At 34.0% G+C, this 22,059-nt stretch overlaps 2 protein-coding genes and 1 long non-coding RNA gene across 3 annotated transcripts; 1 reads left to right on the top strand and 2 right to left on the bottom strand.

Moving 5' to 3' along the window:
* Window positions 1-293: 293 nt before the first annotated feature.
* LOC138337139 (uncharacterized) lies at window positions 294-1,133 on the top strand. Its single transcript, XR_011210565.1, has 2 exons — window positions 294-581; window positions 708-1,133. It is a non-coding gene; the product is annotated as an uncharacterized lncRNA (long non-coding RNA).
* Window positions 1,134-20,071: 18,938 nt separating this feature from the next.
* LOC138337548 (uncharacterized) lies at window positions 20,072-20,980 on the bottom strand. The gene has a single exon (XM_069287465.1). It carries the CDS (start codon window positions 20,978-20,980, stop codon window positions 20,072-20,074), a length of 909 nt encoding a protein of 302 aa, XP_069143566.1.
* Window positions 20,981-21,567: 587 nt separating this feature from the next.
* Window positions 21,568-22,059, bottom strand: LOC138337547 (uncharacterized). The gene has a single exon (XM_069287464.1). It carries the CDS (start codon window positions 22,057-22,059, stop codon window positions 21,568-21,570), a length of 492 nt encoding a protein of 163 aa, XP_069143565.1.

The following is a 22,059-nucleotide window of genomic DNA, read 5'->3' as shown; positions in this document are numbered from 1 at the left end:
GCGATGAATTATTATTTTTTGTTTAATTCTAATAGTTGTCTTAATATGGAGTAGTAATTTATAAGTATGTTTGACTAGCGGGTTCCATAAAACGTGATCCATTATAAAAAAACATTGATATCGTCATTGTTCGTTTTAAAAATGTAAAAACTTGTCGAGTACAATTATAAACGAATGATGAATATTTATGCTATTTATAGTATAATTGAAAGTCTTAACTTTGTTTACTTTATAATCTCAATCAAATGTGGGGTGAAAATTTGTATTTATATATGGATGTAGGGAAGGGAAAATTGTATAGTGAAATTTCAAATAATCAGCCAATTGATGTAAAGTGATTTTTCCCAAATATTATGTGTGAAAAAAATCTTCCGTTGTCGGTCTTGAATTTGACTTTCAACAAAAGCATCAAAATTAAATCGATAATTCATGTTTTGATGATAGACAAGAAGCACAAATAATCAATAGCAAATGTATGCAGCAAAAGAAGCCAAGATCGAGTCCAAGATCGAGTAAAATGGGTCAGCCAAGTAATCAAGAAAATAGAGTTATTTGTCAAAGCCAAAAATAATATATTAAAGGTATAAGTTGATACAAATAAGGAAAACCTTAAATATATTATTAAGGAAGGAAGTTGTATATAATAAGGATTGTACTTTAAAAGGGAATCCTTGTTTAATAATAACTTCCTTACCTTATCTGATAAGGACTGAAGGCAAAAGGAACTCTATAAGAAGAAGAAGACGCTGATGAAGAATATGACGACTTCACGCAGAGAACAAGGGAGAATTATTCATCAAATTGAAGTCTTCAAGGTTGATAAGATTACTACGTTTAAAACATTCTTGAGTAAGAAGGTTTTATCGTGTAGAACTATTTGTCTTGTTTTTGTTCTTAATTGTAGTTTACAGTTTACTGTACAAAGGGTGGGTTTGGTTCTTTGTAGGGTTGAGTGTTAGTAAGAGTTGTAACAAAAGGTGGGTTTGGCCTTTTGGAGAGATCGATTGGAGTCAATCGAGGGAGTAGTAGAGATAAGACTTTTGATTATTGAGTTGTAATCACAAAATCTTATAGTTGAATTAATAAAACGAGGTTTTTCCTTCCTTGAGTGAGGAAGGTTTTTAATTCAATAAGTGTTTGTGTCTTTACTCTGTCTTTACTTAAAAGCAACTTACACGAACCTGGTTTGTGTTCTGGGTAAGGTTTTTTCAATTGGTATCAGAGCCGATTTTTTCGTTAAAAGATTAACACCTTGAAAAGACTCAATGGCAGCACCACCTACCCCACAAGAGGGAGCTTCACAAACACGACCACCACTATTCAATGACAAATATTATGGATGGTGGAAAAATCGTATGATGGACCATCTTATTGGCGAAAACCCTGATCTATGGGGAGTAATTCTAGATGGACCAACCATACCTATGAAAATCGCAACTGATGGAATCACCAAAATCCCAAAGGAAAGAAATGAATGAAATGTTGAAGACAAGCTTGCAATTCAAAACAATGCCAAAGCCAAGAAAATTCTGATATGTGGCATAGGACCAGACTAATACAATCGAATCTCGTCATGTCAAGATGCCAAAGCCACATGGAAAACACTGCAAACAGCTCATGAGGGAACAACGCAAGTCAAGAAGTCTAAAATTGATAACTTGAACAGGCAATATGAGCTGTTCAGGATGGCAGAAGGGGAGACTATTCAAGACATGCACACCAGGTTCACCTCCATCATTAATGAGATGTACTCTTTAGGAGAGATAATACCTAATGGAAAGGCAGTAAGGAAACTCTTGAGTGTCCTTCCTGAAACTTGGGAAAGCAAAGTCGAGGCTATTACTGAAACCCGCGACCTAGACTCACTGGCCATGGATGAGTTAATTGGTAATCTTATCACATACGAACTCAAGAAAAACCAAGAAAAAGAAATTGGAGGAAAAAGAAAGGAAAGGAACCATGTTCTAAAAGCTACTACATCAGATGATTTTGAAGAGGAAAATATTGCCCTCATAACCAAAAGGTTCACCAGAATGCTAAAGAGAGGGCAGACCTTTCAAAAGAAAGCTTGTCAAAAACCATCTGAAAACACTAAAGACCAGGTTTGTCATAAGTGTGGGAGCCCAGATCACTTCATCAAATTCTGTCCACTTTGTGCCTTAGAGCAGAAAAAGGCAAACTCTGAGAAGGGCAAAGACATCAAAAAGGATAAGTTTGTCCCCTCAAACAGAAGAATGACAACTCAAGAGGCAGATATGTCAATGAAGAGGGCCTTTGCAGCAATGAGGAATTCATCTGATGAAGAGTCTGAGGGTGATGAGACAGAAAACCAGTCTCTTCTTGCACTAGAACAGGAAGATGATTATGACTTTCTTCCCCTTGTAGCAGTGGAAACCAAGGAAGAAAAGGAAACCTGCAAATCACAAGAAACCATACTAGCACTCATGGCTGGATCAGATTCTGAAGATGATGACAATCAAAGCAAGGTAAGTTTTCATCACATCAAAGTAAATATTGAATCATATTCTAAAAAGAAACTAGAGTCCTTATTGAGTACTCTTATAGATGCATATCAGTCTGTCAATTCTGAAAGAGAACAAGTGATGGAAAACTATGCATCTTTAAGACAAGTCAATGACAATCTTGAGAAACACAATCACTTTCTTCAAAATAAATTAAAAGAACAGATTAAAATTTCAGAGTTAAGTCACAAGGGCAAAAACTCTGCTAGTGAACTTCAATTAGCTCTAGAAGAAAAACTAAAATTGTTAACCATAAAATATCAAGCTTTAACAGAAAGGAATAGGTTGTTACAAGAAAATCTTGATCATACCAAACTGGATCTGGAAAGAAATCTTAGATGGACCAGGTCCTCTGAAATTTTAACTCAGATTCAAGAAAAGCAAACCACTAGTCGAAGTGGGATAGGTTTTAAAAAACAGAATAATCTTGTGTCACACACTATTCACATGTCTAAAAGTTTATGCACTCATTGTGGAAACTCAGGTCATTTAAAGAATCAATGTATAGCTTTATTTGAGGCTTTTCAGAAAAATGTTAAGTTCACCAAAAAGGAAAAGACTGATACGGCTAAGAACCTGGTTCGAAATAAAAATACTCCAAATAAAAGGTTTTCTTATTTGCCTTTATGGGCTAGAAGAAATCTTATTCATCCTTTTACTCACATAAAGGGGCCCAAGCTAATCTGGGTTCCCAAGACTAATCTTTGACTAGTGTTTCAGGTGAAGGTGAGAGGGAAAAGGCCAACTTGGTACATGAATAGTGCATGCTCCAAAATGGTGCTAAAAATGGTAGAAAATTTCTTGTCGCTCTTTGATTTTCAAGGAGGCAGTTTATTCCTTGAAAAGGATGAGACAAAATGAAAAAAAAAATTGAAGAAAGTGACATTATATCAAACATCTTTGATGATGCAAATTTAGGGAACACTGCATATGAACCTGGTTCACAGCTAACAATCATTGATGCACCTGCAACATGAATTACTACTTATCTATGGTTCTGGAGATTAGGGGAATATTAGAGCAATCGAGACAGTAAGAGTATGGCTCACCTTTGAGGGAACTTTGTTATGTGAACATGGTCCTTGTTGTTCATTGGAATGTATTAAAAATTGACAAGGGTTAGTTCTCTGTGAATCAGCTTGAGATTCATTTGATCTGGGAGAATATGATGATGCGACATTCTTGTGAAGGCCTTGAATATGAAGAACTTGATAAAAATCAGTCAAAGCATGGTGTTATCGAAACAAGTTGATGCATTATCATGATTTCCTTTAATAATTGGCTAGTAAAAGAATAATCTTACGCTTGAGTAATTATACAATGAGTATCTGCTAACTCAACCTCGTACTATAACAGGTACACACTCAAGTCACATCTCAAACAATGCTTAAAAAGTTTGCGGATGTTATCTCTACTCTTTGCTAACACCATTAAGTAAATCATGAAGAAACACAAAAAAAGGGGAACCTGGTTTCTCTGTAATACTCAGGTATGTACCATCCTTTTTCAATGCATTAATTTCTTGAGTTTGGGTCAAACATAAGCACTAATGAACCTGGTCGATCATCAAAAAATCAACTTTCTTAAAGATCACCAAGAACCCTCTTTGACAATAAGCATCGTTCAATCTCAAACTGCTCTAATGACTAAAATCTCAGTTTGAAGTCACTCATGTTTTAATTTAGGGGGAACCTTGCTTTACCACTCACATCTGAACCAGGTTCATAAACTCCAAAATTGATATTTCATCCATTCCAAGTGTATAACTTGTCTATCTCTCAGGGGGAACAATTCTCACAGAAATAAATTGTTGCTTGCTATCATTATTGATAAACACATCTCTTTATGCACCAAAATGTGATGAATCTCTTACTGGTAGTTGGTACTTCTTCAATGTTGTCATCAAGAAAAAAGCTATCAAAAAAAAAAGGAAGAAAATCATGGAGGAATGAAAATGTTATGGAGTAGAGTTAAAAAAAAAGGTGATGATGTATCTCATGCTTTTCTTGATGAAATTTCACATTCTAAGAAAACTGATCAGAATAAAGAAGCTGGTGCACAATGGGCATACTGAAAAAATTATCAATGGCAGTAAACATCACTTTCTTCCTCACTTTAGTAATCTTTGTCCCAATCCTTATCCTCAAATTTTATACTCTTTGATGTGCTTATGTCTGTTTCATACTCATGCTATTATGTGTTTTTGATTAAGGGCATAAACTAGTACATATTTGTTTATTTCTTTTCTCATTGAAGATCTTAATTGTGTGTGAGTGTAAGATGACTAATATCCTCAGATTAACTAACCATTTTGTTAGCAGAAGTGTACTTGAAAGTGTTGCCCAAGTGGCTATGAGTTAAAAATGATATTGCACTCATTGAATGTTATTCGAGTTCTTTGGTTATTGATTTTCAATGATGCCAAAAGGGGGAAATTATATAATGTGGATAGACATATGCATAGTTTGTCATCATCAAAAAGGGGAAAATTCTTGGGGAATGAGAAAACATGAAGTTTGTAGTTTTGATGGATGACAAAGAATTGAAGTTTTTGAAAATCTGTTAACTAGAGTGTTTGATGCATTTGAAGTACCATTGGGAGAAGGCAGAATTTTAATTCGTGCAGATATGTTCACTCAAACCATTTTTGCTGATTGTGGCATTCCCATGGAGTCGGAGCAGGTTGCAACTGCGTCTCCACGTACATCTGGTCATGTTGCTCAGTTACTTAGGGAACTTAAAGTAGCTGAAGAAAAGTATATCACTCTTGAGTCAGAAAACCAGAAGTTACGTGCTGAACTTGACACTTCAAATGCTGAAATTCACAGGTTGAAGGATCAGTTAGTGCAGCAGCAACTTGCTAACAATGCAAGAGTTGACAGAGTTCTGGATATGCTGGTTTCTGCTTCAACTAAGCCTGGTCAACCTTCACATTGAAAAAGCATCTTGTTTGAACCTGGTTCTCTTAGTTGTTTAAACTTATTATGCTCAACTGGCTGGGCTTATATTGTTGCTATGGATGTTGATTGGGTTTGTTTAGCCGCTGTTGGATTCTTTTTGATTTGTCAAAAGGGGGGAAGAGTATTTGCGCATACATCACACAGAAAGATTTGTTTGTCTTCATCAAAAAGGGGGAATATGATAGAATATGATAGAATCGATAATTCATGTTTTGATGATAGACAAGAATCAAAAATAATCAATAGCAAATGTACGCATCAAAAGAAGCCAAGATCGAGTAAAATGGGTCAGCCAAGTAATCAAGAAAATAGAGTTATTTGTCAAAGCCAAAAATAATATATTAAAGGTATAAGTTGATACAAATAAGGAAAACCTTAAATATATTATTAAGGAAGGAAGTTGTATATAATAAGGATTGTACTTTAAAAGGGAATCCTTGTTTAATAATAACTTCCTTACCTTATCTGATAAGGACTGAAGGCAAAAGGAACTCTATAAGAAGAAGAAGACGCTGATGAAGAATATGACGACTTCACGCAGAGAACAAGGGAGAATTATTCATCAAATTGAAGTCTTCAAGGTTGATAAGATTACTACGTTTAAAACATTCTTGAGTAAGAAGGTTTTATCGTGTAGAACTATTTGTCTTGTTTTTGTTCTTAATTGTAGTTTACAGTTTACTGTACAAAGGGTGGGTTTGGTTCTTTGTAGGGTTGAGTGTTAGTAAGAGTTGTAACAAAAGGTGGGTTTGGCCTTTTGGAGAGATCGATTGGAGTCAATCGAGGGAGTAGTAGAGATAAGACTTTTGATTATTGAGTTGTAATCACAAAATCTTGTAGTTGAATTAATAAAACGAGGTTTTTCCTTCCTTGAGTGAGGAAGGTTTTTAATTCAATAAGTGTTTGTGTATTTACTCTGTCTTTACTTAAAAGCAACTTACACGAACCTGGTTCGTGTTCTGGGGTAAGGTTTCTTCAGAGTAGTAATTTATAAGTATGTTTGACTAGCGGGTTCCATAAAACGTGATCCATTATAAAAAAAACATTGATATCGTCATTGTTCGTTTTAAAAATGTAAAAACTTGTCGAGTACAATTATAAACGAATGATGAATATTTATGCTATTTATAGTATAATTAAAAGTTTTAACTTTGTTTACTTTATAATCTCAATCAAATGTGGGGTGAAAATTTGTATTTATATATGGATGTAGGGAAGGGAAGGGAAGGGAAAATTGTATAGTGAGATTTCAAATAATCAGTCAATTGATGTAAAGTGATTTTTCCCAAATATTATGTGAGAAAAAAATCTTCCGTTGTCGGTCTTGAATTTGACTTTCAACAAAAGCATCAAAATTAAAACGATAAATTTTTGCTTCGTTGTAGACATCTGATAAAATTGAAATAATGTGGAAAAGATTAGCATGATCCATGGTGAAAGAATTTGTAGTATATATAATACAAAAATTGTCATCTTATTATTGTTCATATTTTCATAGACTGAAAAGATGAATAATTCGATTGAAGCCTAAAATTAATTTAACCGATGAACCTACTTGGCATTTAAAGACCTGTCTTTTTGGTAAACAATCGCCCAGACCTTGTCGCTGTGACCCCCTTTGTGAGGAGGCACCCCTTCTCCCGAAGTTACGAGGCTATTTTGCCGAGTTCCTTAGAGAGAGTTGTCTCGCGCCCCTAGTTATTCTCTACCTACCCACTTGTGTCAGTTTCGGGTACATGTACCCTCTTGCTTAATGTCGTTCGAGGTTTTCCTGGGAGTATGTCATGAGTTATTTCAGCGCCATAGCGCCTGGTATTCGAACATTTGCTCGAGACATTTTCTCTACCCTTTCTTACCCTAAAAAGCAGAGACACCTTACATTATTGTACCCATAATCATCTTTCGCCTAACCTAGCCTCCTTCGTCCCTCGGGACTAACAAGGGGTGGTAAAGGGTGTATATGCCTTTCAGTCTAATGGAAGGCTAAATAAGCATTGATCTGATGCCGGATCGATGAATAAAATTATGACATGTGTATGTCCATTATTAGTATAAAAGGTATATATGTTCTAGTTTTTGGACGACGGGGCACCAATGTCCCTAAAGTATGATGGGGGGTATCTGCATGCCATTTGCAATAGTTCGGAGGTATATTTGTCCTTTTAACCCTTGAAATTGTTGTTTAGCTAGGAGTGTTGTTCGGATCGATCAAATTGAATATTTAAAAAAAGGGTTTGGCTTTTATTTTTGAATCGAAAAAGTTATAATTTAAAGAGATTAATGTCAAAAACACACCTACACTATTCACTTTTTTTTTTGAGTTTCATACCTAAACTATTGAAAGTGTGAGTTTCATATCTAAACTATTTTTTTAGTTTGAGAAAGAGAGAGGTGTCTTTCTTATACTAAAAAGTGATAGTTTAGGTATGAACCTCAAACTTTTAATAGTTTAGGTATGAAACTAAAAAAAAAAGATATAGTTTAGATATGTTAATAGTTCAGGTATGAAACTAAAAAAAAAGATATAATTTAATATGTTTTTGACACTTATCTTTAATTTAAATTATAAGTTCAAATACTTTGAATTGTGTTGTTTAAAGGGCCAGGTACGCAAATATGCCTTTAAGTCAGAAAATTTGACATTGTATGGCATATGCTCTACTATAAACTATTATAAGCCAATTATATAGTAGTTAATTCATGGACATTTTAACCTCATATATAGTTAATTAATCATGGTAAATTAGTTAATTAGTTTGATCCAAATATCATTGTATATATAGTGATTTTGCTTTTCTTTTTTTCTTTTTGCTTGGTAACTCTTATAGTGATTATTTATATATATATATATATATATATATATATATATATATATATATATATATTATTTGAGGGAAAATTAATGTAATATGTCAGAAAAATTTAATTTAATTTATGAAGTAAAAGAAATTGAACATTGTGAAATTAAAATAAAATAGAACTTTCTCTAACAAAGTAAATATCAAGGTAATTAACTAATTAATCTACTAAAATTCAATTGACATTATTTATTACAAACTATGCAATTTTTTAAAATTATTTAAATTTTAGTCATTAATTTATTTTATGAAATTTTAGTTTTAATTACTCAATTCTTAATTGTCCAATACATTTTTATTTTATTTATGGTATAACCACTTGATATATTTAAATGCTTAATATTATTAATTATGTTAAAATGATATCAAACACTCAATTATATTTCTTTTTTATAATTATCAAATTCTCTACTTCTATTTTATGTATTTAATAATTATTGTCGATATTAATTTTGTGTTTCTCATCTAAAATTTTCTTTTTGATTTTTCTTTTAATTTTTTTTTATGTTTAGTGTCTTAAAATGTGAAATGAAATTGATATATAATCATTTTTCGTGGGTTACAAGAATTTATAGAAAAAGAAAGTTAATCAAATAAATTTGTGAAAATATAAAATAATAATAGTATGAATATTTTTTTTCTGCACAAAGAGGTAGAACTATTAAAAAAGAGCTTTAGAAATATTGGTAAAAAAAAAAAGGTGAAAAAGATAAAATACAAAATGAATTTTTGCAAAGAAAAATAAATGCAAATGAAGAAAGGACTAAAAATTGAGAAATAGAAGTGTGTGAGAGAAAACGTGATGAGTAAAAAAAGGGACCTATAAAATACTTGTCAAAAAAAGAAATCGTGCCGTAATACAACTATTGTTGGTCGTACCTCAAACACCATAAAATTTTTCGTATATATACATATGCTCAGTTTAACCAAAGTATTCATACCCTCTTAAGAAATTTATTTTGGTGAATAACATCTCCAAGTGAATTAATTAGTAATAACACACAATTATTATCATAGTTGAACTTGTTAACCATCCTGAACTTTTGTTGATTCGAACTCAAGAGTGCTAGTACTTCGATCCCTCCATTGATCTCATATTAGTTATCATGTTTTATTTCTCGAGAGTTAATTTGATCAATTTTTAAAATTAAATTAATTTATATCAATTTAATATTTTAAAATTAGTAATTTAGATGTTTAAAAACTATAGGAAAATTACTATAAGATACGATTTTTCCATATTAATATGATGAAAAAATATATGTCAAATATTAATCAAAGTTCAAATAGTTTCATTTTAATAAAATGAAACGTAACAAATATTTAGAACGAGGGAATAGTAGTTAGTGACACTACTTTTCATTTTCTTACTACACTACTAAAATATGCATTTTTCATATGGAAAAAACTAACCGAACATCATCGATAATCAAAATTTTCAACAAAAGATCAATAGAACGTCGTGTTTTGATATGGTTAATATGTCAAGTCAAAAATTATGTACAAAATTCAAATCGTAATGATATGGTTAATATGTTAAGTCAAAAATTATGTACAAAATTCAAATCGTAACAAAAAAAAAAGATATTTATTTAAATTAAAATTGATGGACACCATTAGTTGTTGCATAAAACTAGATAAATTACTATGAAATAATAGATGGTGTCCATAAGAGTTTCGCGGCAGAAATAAAATTAAGAAGACAATTTCTTCTTATTTCCTAATTAATTTTCTATTGATTATTAAGAAACAGTGACCGCTCAACTAAAGAATAATTAAAAAAATATAATTTTACAATTCAAACTTGTGATGATATTGTTTGAATTGTAATCACTTTGCTTCCGGTTACTTAATTCTCTTGAAAACTTATCACAAATCGTAAACTAAAGTTAATAGTACTCCATTTCAAAGAAAATCACTTAGAAATTTCATTATTTCTTGTAGGGGTGTATATGATCGGATTGGTTCGAATTCTCCAAATATCAAATCAAATTATTTATATAAAAATTTTAAATTTATAAATCAAACCAAACTAATAAAATTCAGATTTTTTCAGATTTTTCAACCTCGGATTGGTTCAGATTTTTCAAATACCAAATCAAACTATTGTGTCCAATTTTTGAATTTATAAATCAAAATAAACCTCAATTTTTCCCCAGATTTTTGGATTTTTTCGATAAAGCTTGCATACGAACATAAAATTACTTTGTGCTTCAAATACTTTTTTAGTCCAACCAAAATACAATCATCTAAGGTGTTTCTTAAAAAAATAACACAAAACATGAGATGAGTATTGATGACACAATAGTATTCAATTAAAAATAATTATGAAATCATCATATAAAATAAATATTGTAAAGTCATAATGAAAATGATCATAATTTAAAAGTACTAAATTGTGCTAAAATAAATTTAATAAGTATTGGTTACATTACTAAATAAGAAAAATTAAAATTAGATTATGTATTTTAATTATCTAAACCAATGCAAAACTAAAGAACAAATATTCATTATTATTGTCATTCTTAGTGTTGAAATGATTTTCTTTTTTGCATTAGTATTAATTTGATTATGATTTAAGTTTTAATATTATCAGCATCTATGAACTATAATCTGTATTGGACCATTTCGAATTCTATGTTTTACACTTGAAACTATTAAAAAATAAAACTATGAAATAGTATAAGATATACAATGTTTTTATGTATGAAATAAACTTTAAAATAACATATACAATGTCGGGTTGATTTTTTTAGTTAAAACCAAATCAACCCAAATAGACTATTTTTTCCAATATCAAATCAAGTCAAACCAAACCAGTAATCGAGATTTTTATTTCCAGATTGAATTAATTTGCGGTTTAATTCATTTTCGATTCGATTTTGTACGACCTTAATATCTTTTATCTTGTTGGATATTCACATAAAGAAAATTGAGTTAAAAATCAAAAGAATGTTTGAAGTATCCCACTTTAGTGAGTTCCACACATAAATTATTGAAAGTATGAGTTTTTTAATTCAAACTACCACTCAATGGTTATTAGCAAACACACCTTGATGTTGACTACATCAAATGTCTGTCTAGAAATGCTTCTAGGTGCGTTTGTCCATAAAATTTTCATCCACTTGGAAATTATTTGGTAAAGTATATAAGATTAATGCTAAATAAAGTATATTAGTTATGCTTGCATTAGTAATGCATGTGTATCAGTCATGTATGCATTAAGTATACATAAATTATTTTAATGTATTGTTTGGTTTGGGCATTACAAATAGATATATATTGCATTTAAAAATTTATTTACAAAGATACCCTCCACTTTATGGTGGAAAAGTTGTAAAAGATGGTCTTGAGGGACAATTGAGTCTTTTATCATTTTAATACATCCATTAAAACCGTTTCATTGCTAATACCTAAAAGTTCATGGTTTTAACAATGTACACCTTAATACACAACAGAATGTATAACTAATGCAAACACTAGTTATACATAGGTTGAAAAAGAGTACCAAACAAGTGACTAGTAATACATAAAGCTAATACATGCATTATTTTTTTTAATATACTCTACGAAACGACCCCTTAGCATATATAACGACTCTATATGCCATCATGTTAAATTTTTAATATATTTTAATTGGCTTTTTTAAAAAATTGCCCCAAACTCTTCTCTTTCAAGTTAAAAAAATATCGATGCCACAACAAAGATGATGCCAGAGCTAAGAAGATGGAGAAGAATATGATATGATGAATGTTACCGTGGCAATAAATTAATTTATACATTGATAGGTTTATTCTTTAACTCAAAGTTTAATCTAATATTAATTTACTTAGATTTGTTATAGTAGAATTATTGTTTCCACAAGATTGAATTTTTAAACAAAAAAGACAGGGTTCACACACCATTATAAATTAATTGAGGTTTGTTTCACTAACTATTGTGTGATAGTTTACGTAAGAAATTTACTTACACTCTCAATGGTTTAAATATGAAACTCAATAAAATTGAGATAATTTAAATATATTTTTGACCCTTTACTTAATTTTTTAAAAACATATATGGTGTTGGAGTTTTGCAGAAGTTCGAAATTTCATCATACTATGTCATAGCTTATTCACCTGTAAGAATTTTTCAACTTCAGTCACCATAATAAATAAATAAATCAAATTTAATGGTGGTTTTAATACTTTTTCTTGGCCTTTTATAATTTAAGAGTTTCATGCTTTATAGGTGTTTGTAATAATTTGGTATAATGTGTGACATATTAAGGATGTATCTAAATTTAATTAGCTAATTAAAACTATATTTTTAAAGCTATTAATAATTTGAAAATAAAATTTTAATTACTACCAAATTAACTGATTTAACATTTTTAAGTCTGATTTTGAATTTCAACTTGCATGAAGCCCAACTTCAAAACTCTCTATTTTTCATCTTAAATCCAAATGTGTAGATACATTACAACTCTCTACTTCAAAACCACATATCCGCTTCTATATTCACTCCTTTAATATTATCATTCTCATAATGTGATTAATTATCTTTTCCATCCTAATTTGAATTTCAAAAGGTTTCTCTCTCTAGTTAATCAATTTCATATCTTTTCAATATAATAGTTCATCATCTTTTACTTTTGTTGTTTGTCATTTTCTTTCTTCATTGATTTCTCTCTTTCATCTTCTTCATTAATTTTTTAAAAAGAATTTGTCAATCGATAATTCTGACTACGAAGATTTTGAAATCAACTGTTGAAAAATACTAAAAAAGAAGAGAAAAAAGATCGAGTTATTGATGTCTTCGAAAAGGTTTGGATCGAGATCCAAAGGTGAGTTATGTCTATTCGAAAATGACGACATTGCTTCAGAACTTGATTATTTATATACGGCCTCTAAAAAGAATATATATGTCACTACAGAAGCAAGTGAGCATAAAAATGTATTAGTATGATCAGAAAAGATACATAAAAGTTTGATAGCATATGATGATAGAATGTATGCCTTTACTTAACAGTAATGGACCAGGTCCATTACTACACTAATGAATAAAACATAAAGTTAAATGCAGTAAAATCAACACAATGATTTTACGTGGAAAGCTCCTTGCTTAAGGGAGTAAAACCACGACCTGTCTCACAGGATTTTCAATCGTTTTCACTAATCTTCAAAAGCAAAAGCGAAAAACGATTACACCAAACGTAAGAAAGAGTTATCAATCTTACCGTTAAGCAATAATCCTCTATTGCTTAACAAGCCTAAATAGAAAAACAATCTACCCACTAAGCTATTCCACCTGGACAACCTAGACTTCTAACACAACACACCAATTTCTTTATAGATTCAGGAGTGGTTTACAATTTAAGAACAAGAGAATAAATTTCTAAACAACTATACGAAAAGCTCCAGATGTTGCTATTGTCCTTGGAATAATTCTGCCTTTGCTTTGTATTAGCTTTTGCAAGAGTTCTTGAAAAGTTTTTATCAAGTTGCAAAAACTAAACAAAAATGTTTAGGAAAGTGCCTTTTATATGAGCAAGTCACTTTCCTAAACTTCTTTGCCATTGACTGGAAAAGTCACACTTTCTGACGCCATTGGGAAGTGTGCACTTACTTTCTGTACCGTCTCATGCTGGCAGTCGACTGGCTCGTCATCATGAGAGCCTGGTACCTCTACTAGGTCCCTGGGTTTGTTTCATCTGTAATATTTCAAACAAGAGACCTGCAATACTCAAGTAGAAAACCCGGTACCTTTATGAGGTCCCTAAGTTTGTCAAATCATCAAAACTACAAATAACATTTTCCCCCTTTTTGATGATGACAAACAATGATATGATCTGAAAACTTCACCAGAATTGTTCCCCCTGACTATATATTCCCCCTTACTGTATATTCCCCCTTATTTAGCTACTTACAATTTACTTCCCCCTTTTGGCATCATAATAAAGATATGCAGTAAACCATTGATGTCAACATAAATACTGAGCAAGATCAAAGCTAATAAGCAATCAAACAGTAGAGGAAGAGCATTTGCATAGAACATAGGAAGAACAGTAAAAGAATAAAGTAACCAACATGCCATTATAACATAAATACATTAAAAACAAACTAAAAATCCATCAACACGATGATCAGCCACACAAAAAAATGACACAGGGAAGGATTGATTGACAGTTTAGGAAGAGGGGGGAGTTTGAGATAGGGACTGGATAACAAGAGTGAGTCGTGCATTGGCAGCATCATTATCCTTGACGGCCTTTTCTTGCAGGGCAGTTATTTTCGCCTTCAACTCATCGTTCTCTTTCTCCAGAGCTTGTACAAATGAAGAACCAGGTCCCTCACTTTGTGCAGTAAGCAGTTCTGCTTTGAGTACATCAATTTCAGCCTCTTTACCACTCAACCGCACAGTGAGTTCTTAAATCTCATGTTTAATCTGATCCAGGTCCTCAAAAAGTTGAGCCATCTTGCTTTTTGGAAAGCCTCTGCCTTCAATACATTCACATTCAAACAAGGTATGCTCAGAGATAGTTTGTTTAACCGTCCCAACCTTTCCAACACTAAGAGGAATTCGAAAATGCTTGAATACTTCAGTGAGAAAGTATCCATAACCCATCCCATGTACACCTTTCCTCTCAATGACGATTATGTGAATGTGCTCAATCATTAGACTAGGAAGGCTCAGAGCTTCAAAGGTGCACAGCATCTCCATCACGTACAAGTCAGCAGAAGTAGCAAGTGTCCTCTTTTCTGTGCGAGGAAGGACCACCTTGTTGACGAACTCAATGACCAGCTGATACTCACTCTTCATAATTTTCTTATAGATCCCAGCAACCTTAGTTGTGGGAGTCTTAGAAATCATAGAGGCAAATTCTGAAGAGCAAGTTTTGCCCAGCACAGACCGGGTCCCCTCTGTAGGCACTCTGAGGATTTTGCTCAACACCTTCTCATCCAAAGAAAAGGCAATATTGTTTACCCGTGTGAGGAGACTCCCATCTTCCATGAATTGAACATTGTAGTAAAATTCACGAACCTCTTCTTCATGGAGGATGGGGGATTTCTTGTCGAACAGGTGCAGCCAAGATTGGATCTCCACCATGTCATGCAAAGAATCCATGCCAGGAAGAGTTATAATCCCCATATCAAAAACTCTTCCGGCGAGAACTGCTTGTTTCCTCAGACTGTCAACTACTTCCTGCAAGTTGACATTCTCAACTTTCCTGGCTTGAGGACCAGGTCCCTGTGACTGCTTTCTCTTCTTCCCTTTTGACTGTGATTGTTCCACCTTCCTTGTAGCCCGTCCCTTTTCTTTTCTGACTTCTTTTTCTTAGTTTTCTTCTCAGCTTCTTCTCCCGACAACTCAACCAATTTTTCTTCAGGTATTCTAAAATTTGATACCTTGAAGGTTCGTGCACTTCTGACTGCAGCAGCAGAACGTGCACTTGCCTTCATGGCATCTACCATCAACTTTTGTGCAGCAGACCTTGTATTAGGTCGTCTCCTAGGAGCCTCCTCCACGACCTTTTCCTTCTCTTTTCGACTCTCAACCTTCCATTTTAATGGTTCTTCATTACTTGCAGATTCAGATGAAGAGGAAGAGGAGTACCGCCCTAAATCAGGGGTTTTATCGAAAATAGGTTGAGATGGCCTTAGCTCTTCTCTTTCCAGGACATCAGTGTGTTCTGCTCTGGCCTCTTCTCGCATCATTGCCAGGCTTTCAATCACGAGTTCCTCACTCGCTGCCAGTATATTAAACTCGGAAGCCCTATGTTTTGGTAGATCTCCTTCAAACATGTTGTCAGGAAACATGTCTTCACATGGACCAAGTCCAGTAGGTACTGCAGAAGTGTTTAGATCTATGGAGAAGAAAGGGTTATCAGGACTGTTTTGTGGAGGACTGGGTGGGGGAGGAAGTCTGGCTTGAGCAGTTGTTGGAGAATAGAATGCCAGGGGCTCGATTTCACTAAGAGCGTCCAACATTTGTTTAGAAGAAGATGAAGAGGAAGACATGTTTGTGATACTGGAAGGTTTCGTTGAAAAGCAAAAAGAGGAAGAAGAAGACAGATTTTGCCTTTGAATTTGATAAGCCTTTTGATAAAAGAGAGAGATAAAGTTAAGAGACGGATGAGAGTTTCAAAAAGAAAAAGGCCTTTTTAAAAGAAGTGAAAGGGTGCCAGGTCCTTGATTGGATGCGTCGTTTGAGGGAGAAACGATTGGACTGATCGGTCAGAGTAACCGATGATTGACACGTGGCATTTCAACGGTCAAATTTTTCAGTTTAAATTTAATGTAAAAATTCTAACGTGGACAGGTAACAGGTACAATGATAGAGTTTAACTTCATTCCTTAATTGTTCTAGTCTCTTTTTTTGCTGAGCAGGTCCATACTGAGAGTATACCTACTAAAGATACAAAAAGAGATCTTGTTCAGATATTTAAAATTCACACAAAGGAAACCTGCACTGCAATTTTAGTCATCAAGGGAGTTCCATTGTTGGAGGCTAAAAACATCACTTGGAGATCAACATCCCTAACTTTAACCGATTCCTCTCAAATTGATCCTTGCTGAGAGCCTTGGTGAAAATGTCTGCAATCTGTTCCTCCGTTGGACAATATGTGAGCACAATATTTCCCTTCTCAACATTATCTCTCAAAAAATGGTGTCTAACATCAATGTGCTTTGTTCTCTTATGATGGACTGGGTTCTTTCCCATACTAACAACACTAGTATTGTCACACATAAGAGGAATTGCTTTGATGTGGATTCCAAAATCTTCTAAGTGTTGCCTGATCCACAATAATTGAGAACAACAGGCTACAGCAGCTACATATTCAGCTTCAGCGGTTAAAAGAGCCACAGAGTTCTGCTTCTTGGTACCCCAAGAGATAAGTGATGATCCAAGGAAATGATCCATTCCAGAGGTGCTCTTCCTGTCAACTTGATAACCTGCAAAATCAACATCTGCAAAACCCACTAGATCAAAAGTATCACCTGCAGGATAGAAGAGAACCAGGTCCCCTGTTTTCTTTAAGTATCTAAGAATATGTTTTGCAGCCTTCAGGTGTGAATCACGAGGACATGCTTGAAACCTAGCACACATTCCAACACTATACACAATATCAGGCCTGCTAGCAGTCAGATATAACAAGGAGCCAATGATTACTCTGTACATTGTTTGATTCACAAGGGGATCAGATTCTTCTACTATCATCTTGGAATTTGTTCTCATAGGAGTATCAATAGGTTTGGAATCAAACATATTGAATTTCTTCAGCAGCTCTTTGATATACTTCTCCTGGCATATTGAAATCCCATTTGATGATTGCTTGATTTGCAACCTCATGAAGAATGTCAACTCACCCATCATACTCATATCAAACTCCCTTCCCATCAGTGATGAGAATTCTTCACAGAGATGTTCTGAAGTAGCTCCAAAAATTATGTCATCCATATAGACTTGAATGATAAGCAATTCTTATTCTCTTTTTAATAAGAACAAAGTATTTATTGTCTATCTTGCCTCTTTTGAAACCATTCTTCAGCAGAAACTTTGACAACCTTTCATACCATGCTCTTGGAGCTTGTTTCAGACCATATAGTGCCTTATTCAATCTGAACACATGATTTGGTAGCTCTGCATCTTCAAAACCAGGAGGTTGCTTGACATACACCTCATCTTTGAGATCTCCATTCAGAAATGCACTCTTCACATCTATTTGATACAGCTTGAACCCCATAAAAGCAGCAAAAGCTATTAAGATTCTAATAGCTTCCATTCTGGCAACAGGTGCAAAAGTCTCATCATAGTCAATTCCTTCTTCTTAATTGTATCCTTGCACCACCAGCCTGGATTTATTTCTAGTAATCACTCCATTTTCATCAAGTTTGTTTCTGAATACCTACCTAGTTCCTATTATTGTTCTGCAATCAGGTCGAGGAACCAGGTACCATACCTTACTTCTTTGAAACTAATGGAGTTCTTCTTGCATAGAATTGATCCAGTCTGCATCACCTAATGCTTCTTTAACATTCTTAGGCTCAATAGATGATATGAATGCTGAGAATGCAACTAGATTTCTTGTTTTTGATCTAGTTTGAATTCCAGAATTCAAGGGAGAAATGAGATTATCAAGAGGATGTGATGAACTATGCTTCCATCCTGACTTTGCAGCAGACTGATTTGGCAGATCAGCATGTTCTTCTTCATCAAGAGTGACATCATCTTCTGGGGAGTCTGATGTACTCTGGCTGAAGTTTTGAGTAGTACCAGGTACCATATCATCCTGTTCAACCTCAGCATCTTCTTCAGGTAGACTATGATTCTGATCATCACAATCATTTTTGAGTTGTTGATCTGCATCAGCTTCAGCTCCTTCAATCTTCTTGGATTTGAGCATTTTCAGCACATCATCATCATCATTTGATCCATCATTCTTCAAGCTTCCATTTTCATCAAAGACAACATGAATGCTTTCTTCAATGCATTGTGTTCGCTTGTTGAATATTCTGTAGGCTTTGTTGGATGAAGAATATCCAACAAATACTCCTTCATCACTTCTGGGATCAAATTTTCCTAGATCATCCTTCCCATTATTCAGCACAAAACATCTGCATCCAAATGCTCTAAGATAGCTCAGCATTGGCTTTCTGTTGTAGAGCAGTTCGTATGGAGTCTTATTCAACACAGCTCTTATTAGACACCTGTTGGTAACATGACATGCTGTGTTAACAACTTCAGCCCAGAAACTTTGAGGAAGATTTGATTCAATAATCATGGTTCTGGCAATGTTCACCAAGGTTCTGTTCTTTCTTTCCACTACTCCATTTTGTTGAGGAGTTCTTGGAGCACAGAAATTATGGCTTGTACCATTTTCCATACAGAATCTATCCAGTGTTGAGTTTTCAAACTCTGTCCCATGATCAGATCGAATGCTGCAAACAACTTGATTCAATTTGGTTTGAATCATTTTGAAGAATACCACCAGCTCTTCAGCTGTATCTGCCTTTGATCTCAAAAATCTCATCCAGGTGTATCTTGAATAGTCATCAACAATCACCAAAATGTACTTCTTGCCATTTCTGCTTTGAACCTTCAAGGATCCACACAGGTCCATATGAAGCAGCTCTAAGGTTCTTGATGATGTTACCTGATTCTTGGGTTTAAAAGATGATCTGATTTGCTTTCCTTTAACACAAGCTTCACATATTTTATTTTCAGCAAACTTCATTTTGGGCAAACCTCGGACCAGGTCCTTAGAAATCAACTTGTTCAATAAAGATGAACTCACATGTCCCAGCCTACGATGCCAGAGATCAGCATTTTCGTTTTGAGCACTAAGACATGTTAAGTCATCTCCATGAGACATTTCCAAGTTTGCCACATACATATTTTTACTTCTGTGTGCAGTGAGAATTACTTTGTTTGTAGTTAAACTCACCACAGTGCATTTCTCAGAAGTAAACTTGACCTCATTTCCTTTATCACAGGTTTGTGACACACTTAGCAAGCTGTACTTCAACCCATCCACATGGTAAACATTGTCAATTGAATCTTTAAGAGATCTTCCTACTTTGACAACTCCCAAAGTGTACCCCTTTTTGCCATCACCAAATGAGACACCTCCTCCTTGGAGGGTCTTGAGTGAGAGGAAATTCTTTACATCATCAGTCATATGCTTAGAGCAACCACTATCCATATACCAACATTGACTGCTGCTCCTCTCACTCACCTGCACCAAAAGTCACTTGTTAAGCTTGGGAACCCATTTCAGCTTGAGTTCCCAGTAGGCAGACAAAGGAGTGATTATATTGTACTTGGTCCAATATGGTAGATTTTGAAGCTTTCTAACAAAAGACATAGGAGCAGGAACAGATTTTTTCTTTGAAAATCTGTGAGTTGAGACAGGCTCTGTAGGACCAGGTCTCTCTTTTGGTACATTTTGTCTTTCAGCATAATTAGAGTACCTTTCACACGAGTTTCTCCAGCTAACACACTCATTCTTCAAATGTCCATTCTTACCACAATGAAGACACAGCAGATTGTCAGACACAAACACATACTTACTGTAAGGATTATAAGGAGGACTTATGTTCAGACTTCCTAGTCCTTTCTTATTGAAATTACTCTGATTTGTCGCATTTGACAGTAACTTTGAGGATTTGGTCCACTTAAGAGATTTTTCAAGTTCTTCCTTAAGTTTCACAATATCCTGTTCTAATTTGTTACTCTTTTCAAGTGACAGACTAAGATTTATCTCAGAGTTTTTCAATTTTTCTTGAATTTCAGCTTGCAGACTATTTGAATTTCCATTCAGCTTTTCAGCTTCTTCAGTAATCTGATTCAACTGGTTCTTAAGTTCAGAGTTATTTGACTCTAGAGACACCATTCTTGACATTTTCTCTTCAAGTTTAACTTTGTTTTCAGTTAAACTTTCAAGTTCAACATTCATGGTGTCTCTTTCAGATGTTAACTCTATTACAAAATCGAGCATGACTTTTGCCAAAGTTCTCAATTTTTTAAGAGAATATTTATCCAAATCATTTTTCATGTCAAGAAGAGTTACCTGATTTTCCTCTTCTTCATTTTCTGTGTGATCCATGAGAGCAAACATTTCATTGAAGACAGTTTCCTCCTCATGCACAGCAACCATAGACACATCTTTTGGCTCATCAGGATCTTCTGAATCACTTGAAGAACCCCCTCCCCCTAAGCAGCAAGAGCCCTTTTAACAACCATATCAGCAACAGCTTTACGATCTCTGTTACCAGGTACCAGGTCCCTTCTATTTTCTTTGTCACCCCTGTGTTTTTGATGTTCCTTGTTTTCATTCTTGAGCAAAGGACACTCTCTGATGAAGTGCCCAGATTTTCCACACTTGTAGCAAGTATCACCTTGAACAGCATTTCGAGTCCCATTTGTTCCTCTTTTATAAATTTGGTTTTTCCTCACAATTTTTTGAAATCTACTGATGAGATATGCCATATCATCATCATCACTTGAATCTTCATCTAATTTATACTTTAGCATCAATGACTTGTCCTTCTTGGCTTCCTTCTTTGACAAATCATAGTTTCGATTCATCTCATGTGTTTTCAGATTACCAATCAAAGCATCCATAGTCAGCACTTTCAAGTCCTTGGCTTCTGTAATGGCATCAACTTTGCTCTCCCAAGACTTTGGAAGAATCCGAAGCACTTTCCTGACTTGTTTGGTCATGCTTATAGGTTCACTCAGACTTCACAACTTATTTGTAATAGAAGACAACTTGGTGAACATGTCATGTATTGTTTCTCCTTCCTTCACTTTGAAGTTCTCATATCGTGAGGTAAGCATGTCAATCTTACATTCTTTGACTTGTTCAGTTCCTTTATGTGCAATCTTCAAGAAATCCCAAATTTCTTTAGCAGACTCACAGGCTGACACTTTGTTGTACTCATCAGGTCCTATCCCACAGACCAGAAGAGTTTTAGCTTTGAAACCCTTTTCAATCTTTTTCCTGTCAGCATCATCATATTTCTGCCTAGGCTTTGGAACAGTAATGGTCTTTTCTCCATCCTTTTCTTCCATCATTGAAACAAATGATCCATCTAGTACAATATCCCATAACTCGTTGTCTTCAGCCATGAGGTAGTCATGCATTCTAACTTTCCACCAACTGTAGAAATGTCCATTGAAACGAGGAGGTCTGTGTGATGACTGACCTTCTTCGAGGTTAAGTGGAGCTGTCAT

This window comes from Solanum lycopersicum, chromosome 7 (genome assembly GCF_036512215.1).
Source record: "Solanum lycopersicum chromosome 7, SLM_r2.1".
NCBI classification, from domain to species: domain Eukaryota; kingdom Viridiplantae; phylum Streptophyta; class Magnoliopsida; order Solanales; family Solanaceae; genus Solanum; species Solanum lycopersicum.
This window is presented reverse-complemented; position numbering and strand designations above follow the sequence as displayed.

Coding starts and splice junctions, on each gene's coding strand:
- LOC138337548 (XM_069287465.1), bottom strand. CDS start 20,980: ATGGTTGCTGTGCATGAGGAGGAAACTGTCTTCAATGAAATGTTTGCT.
- LOC138337547 (XM_069287464.1), bottom strand. CDS start 22,059: ATGACAGCTCCACTTAACCTCGAAGAAGGTCAGTCATCACACAGACCT.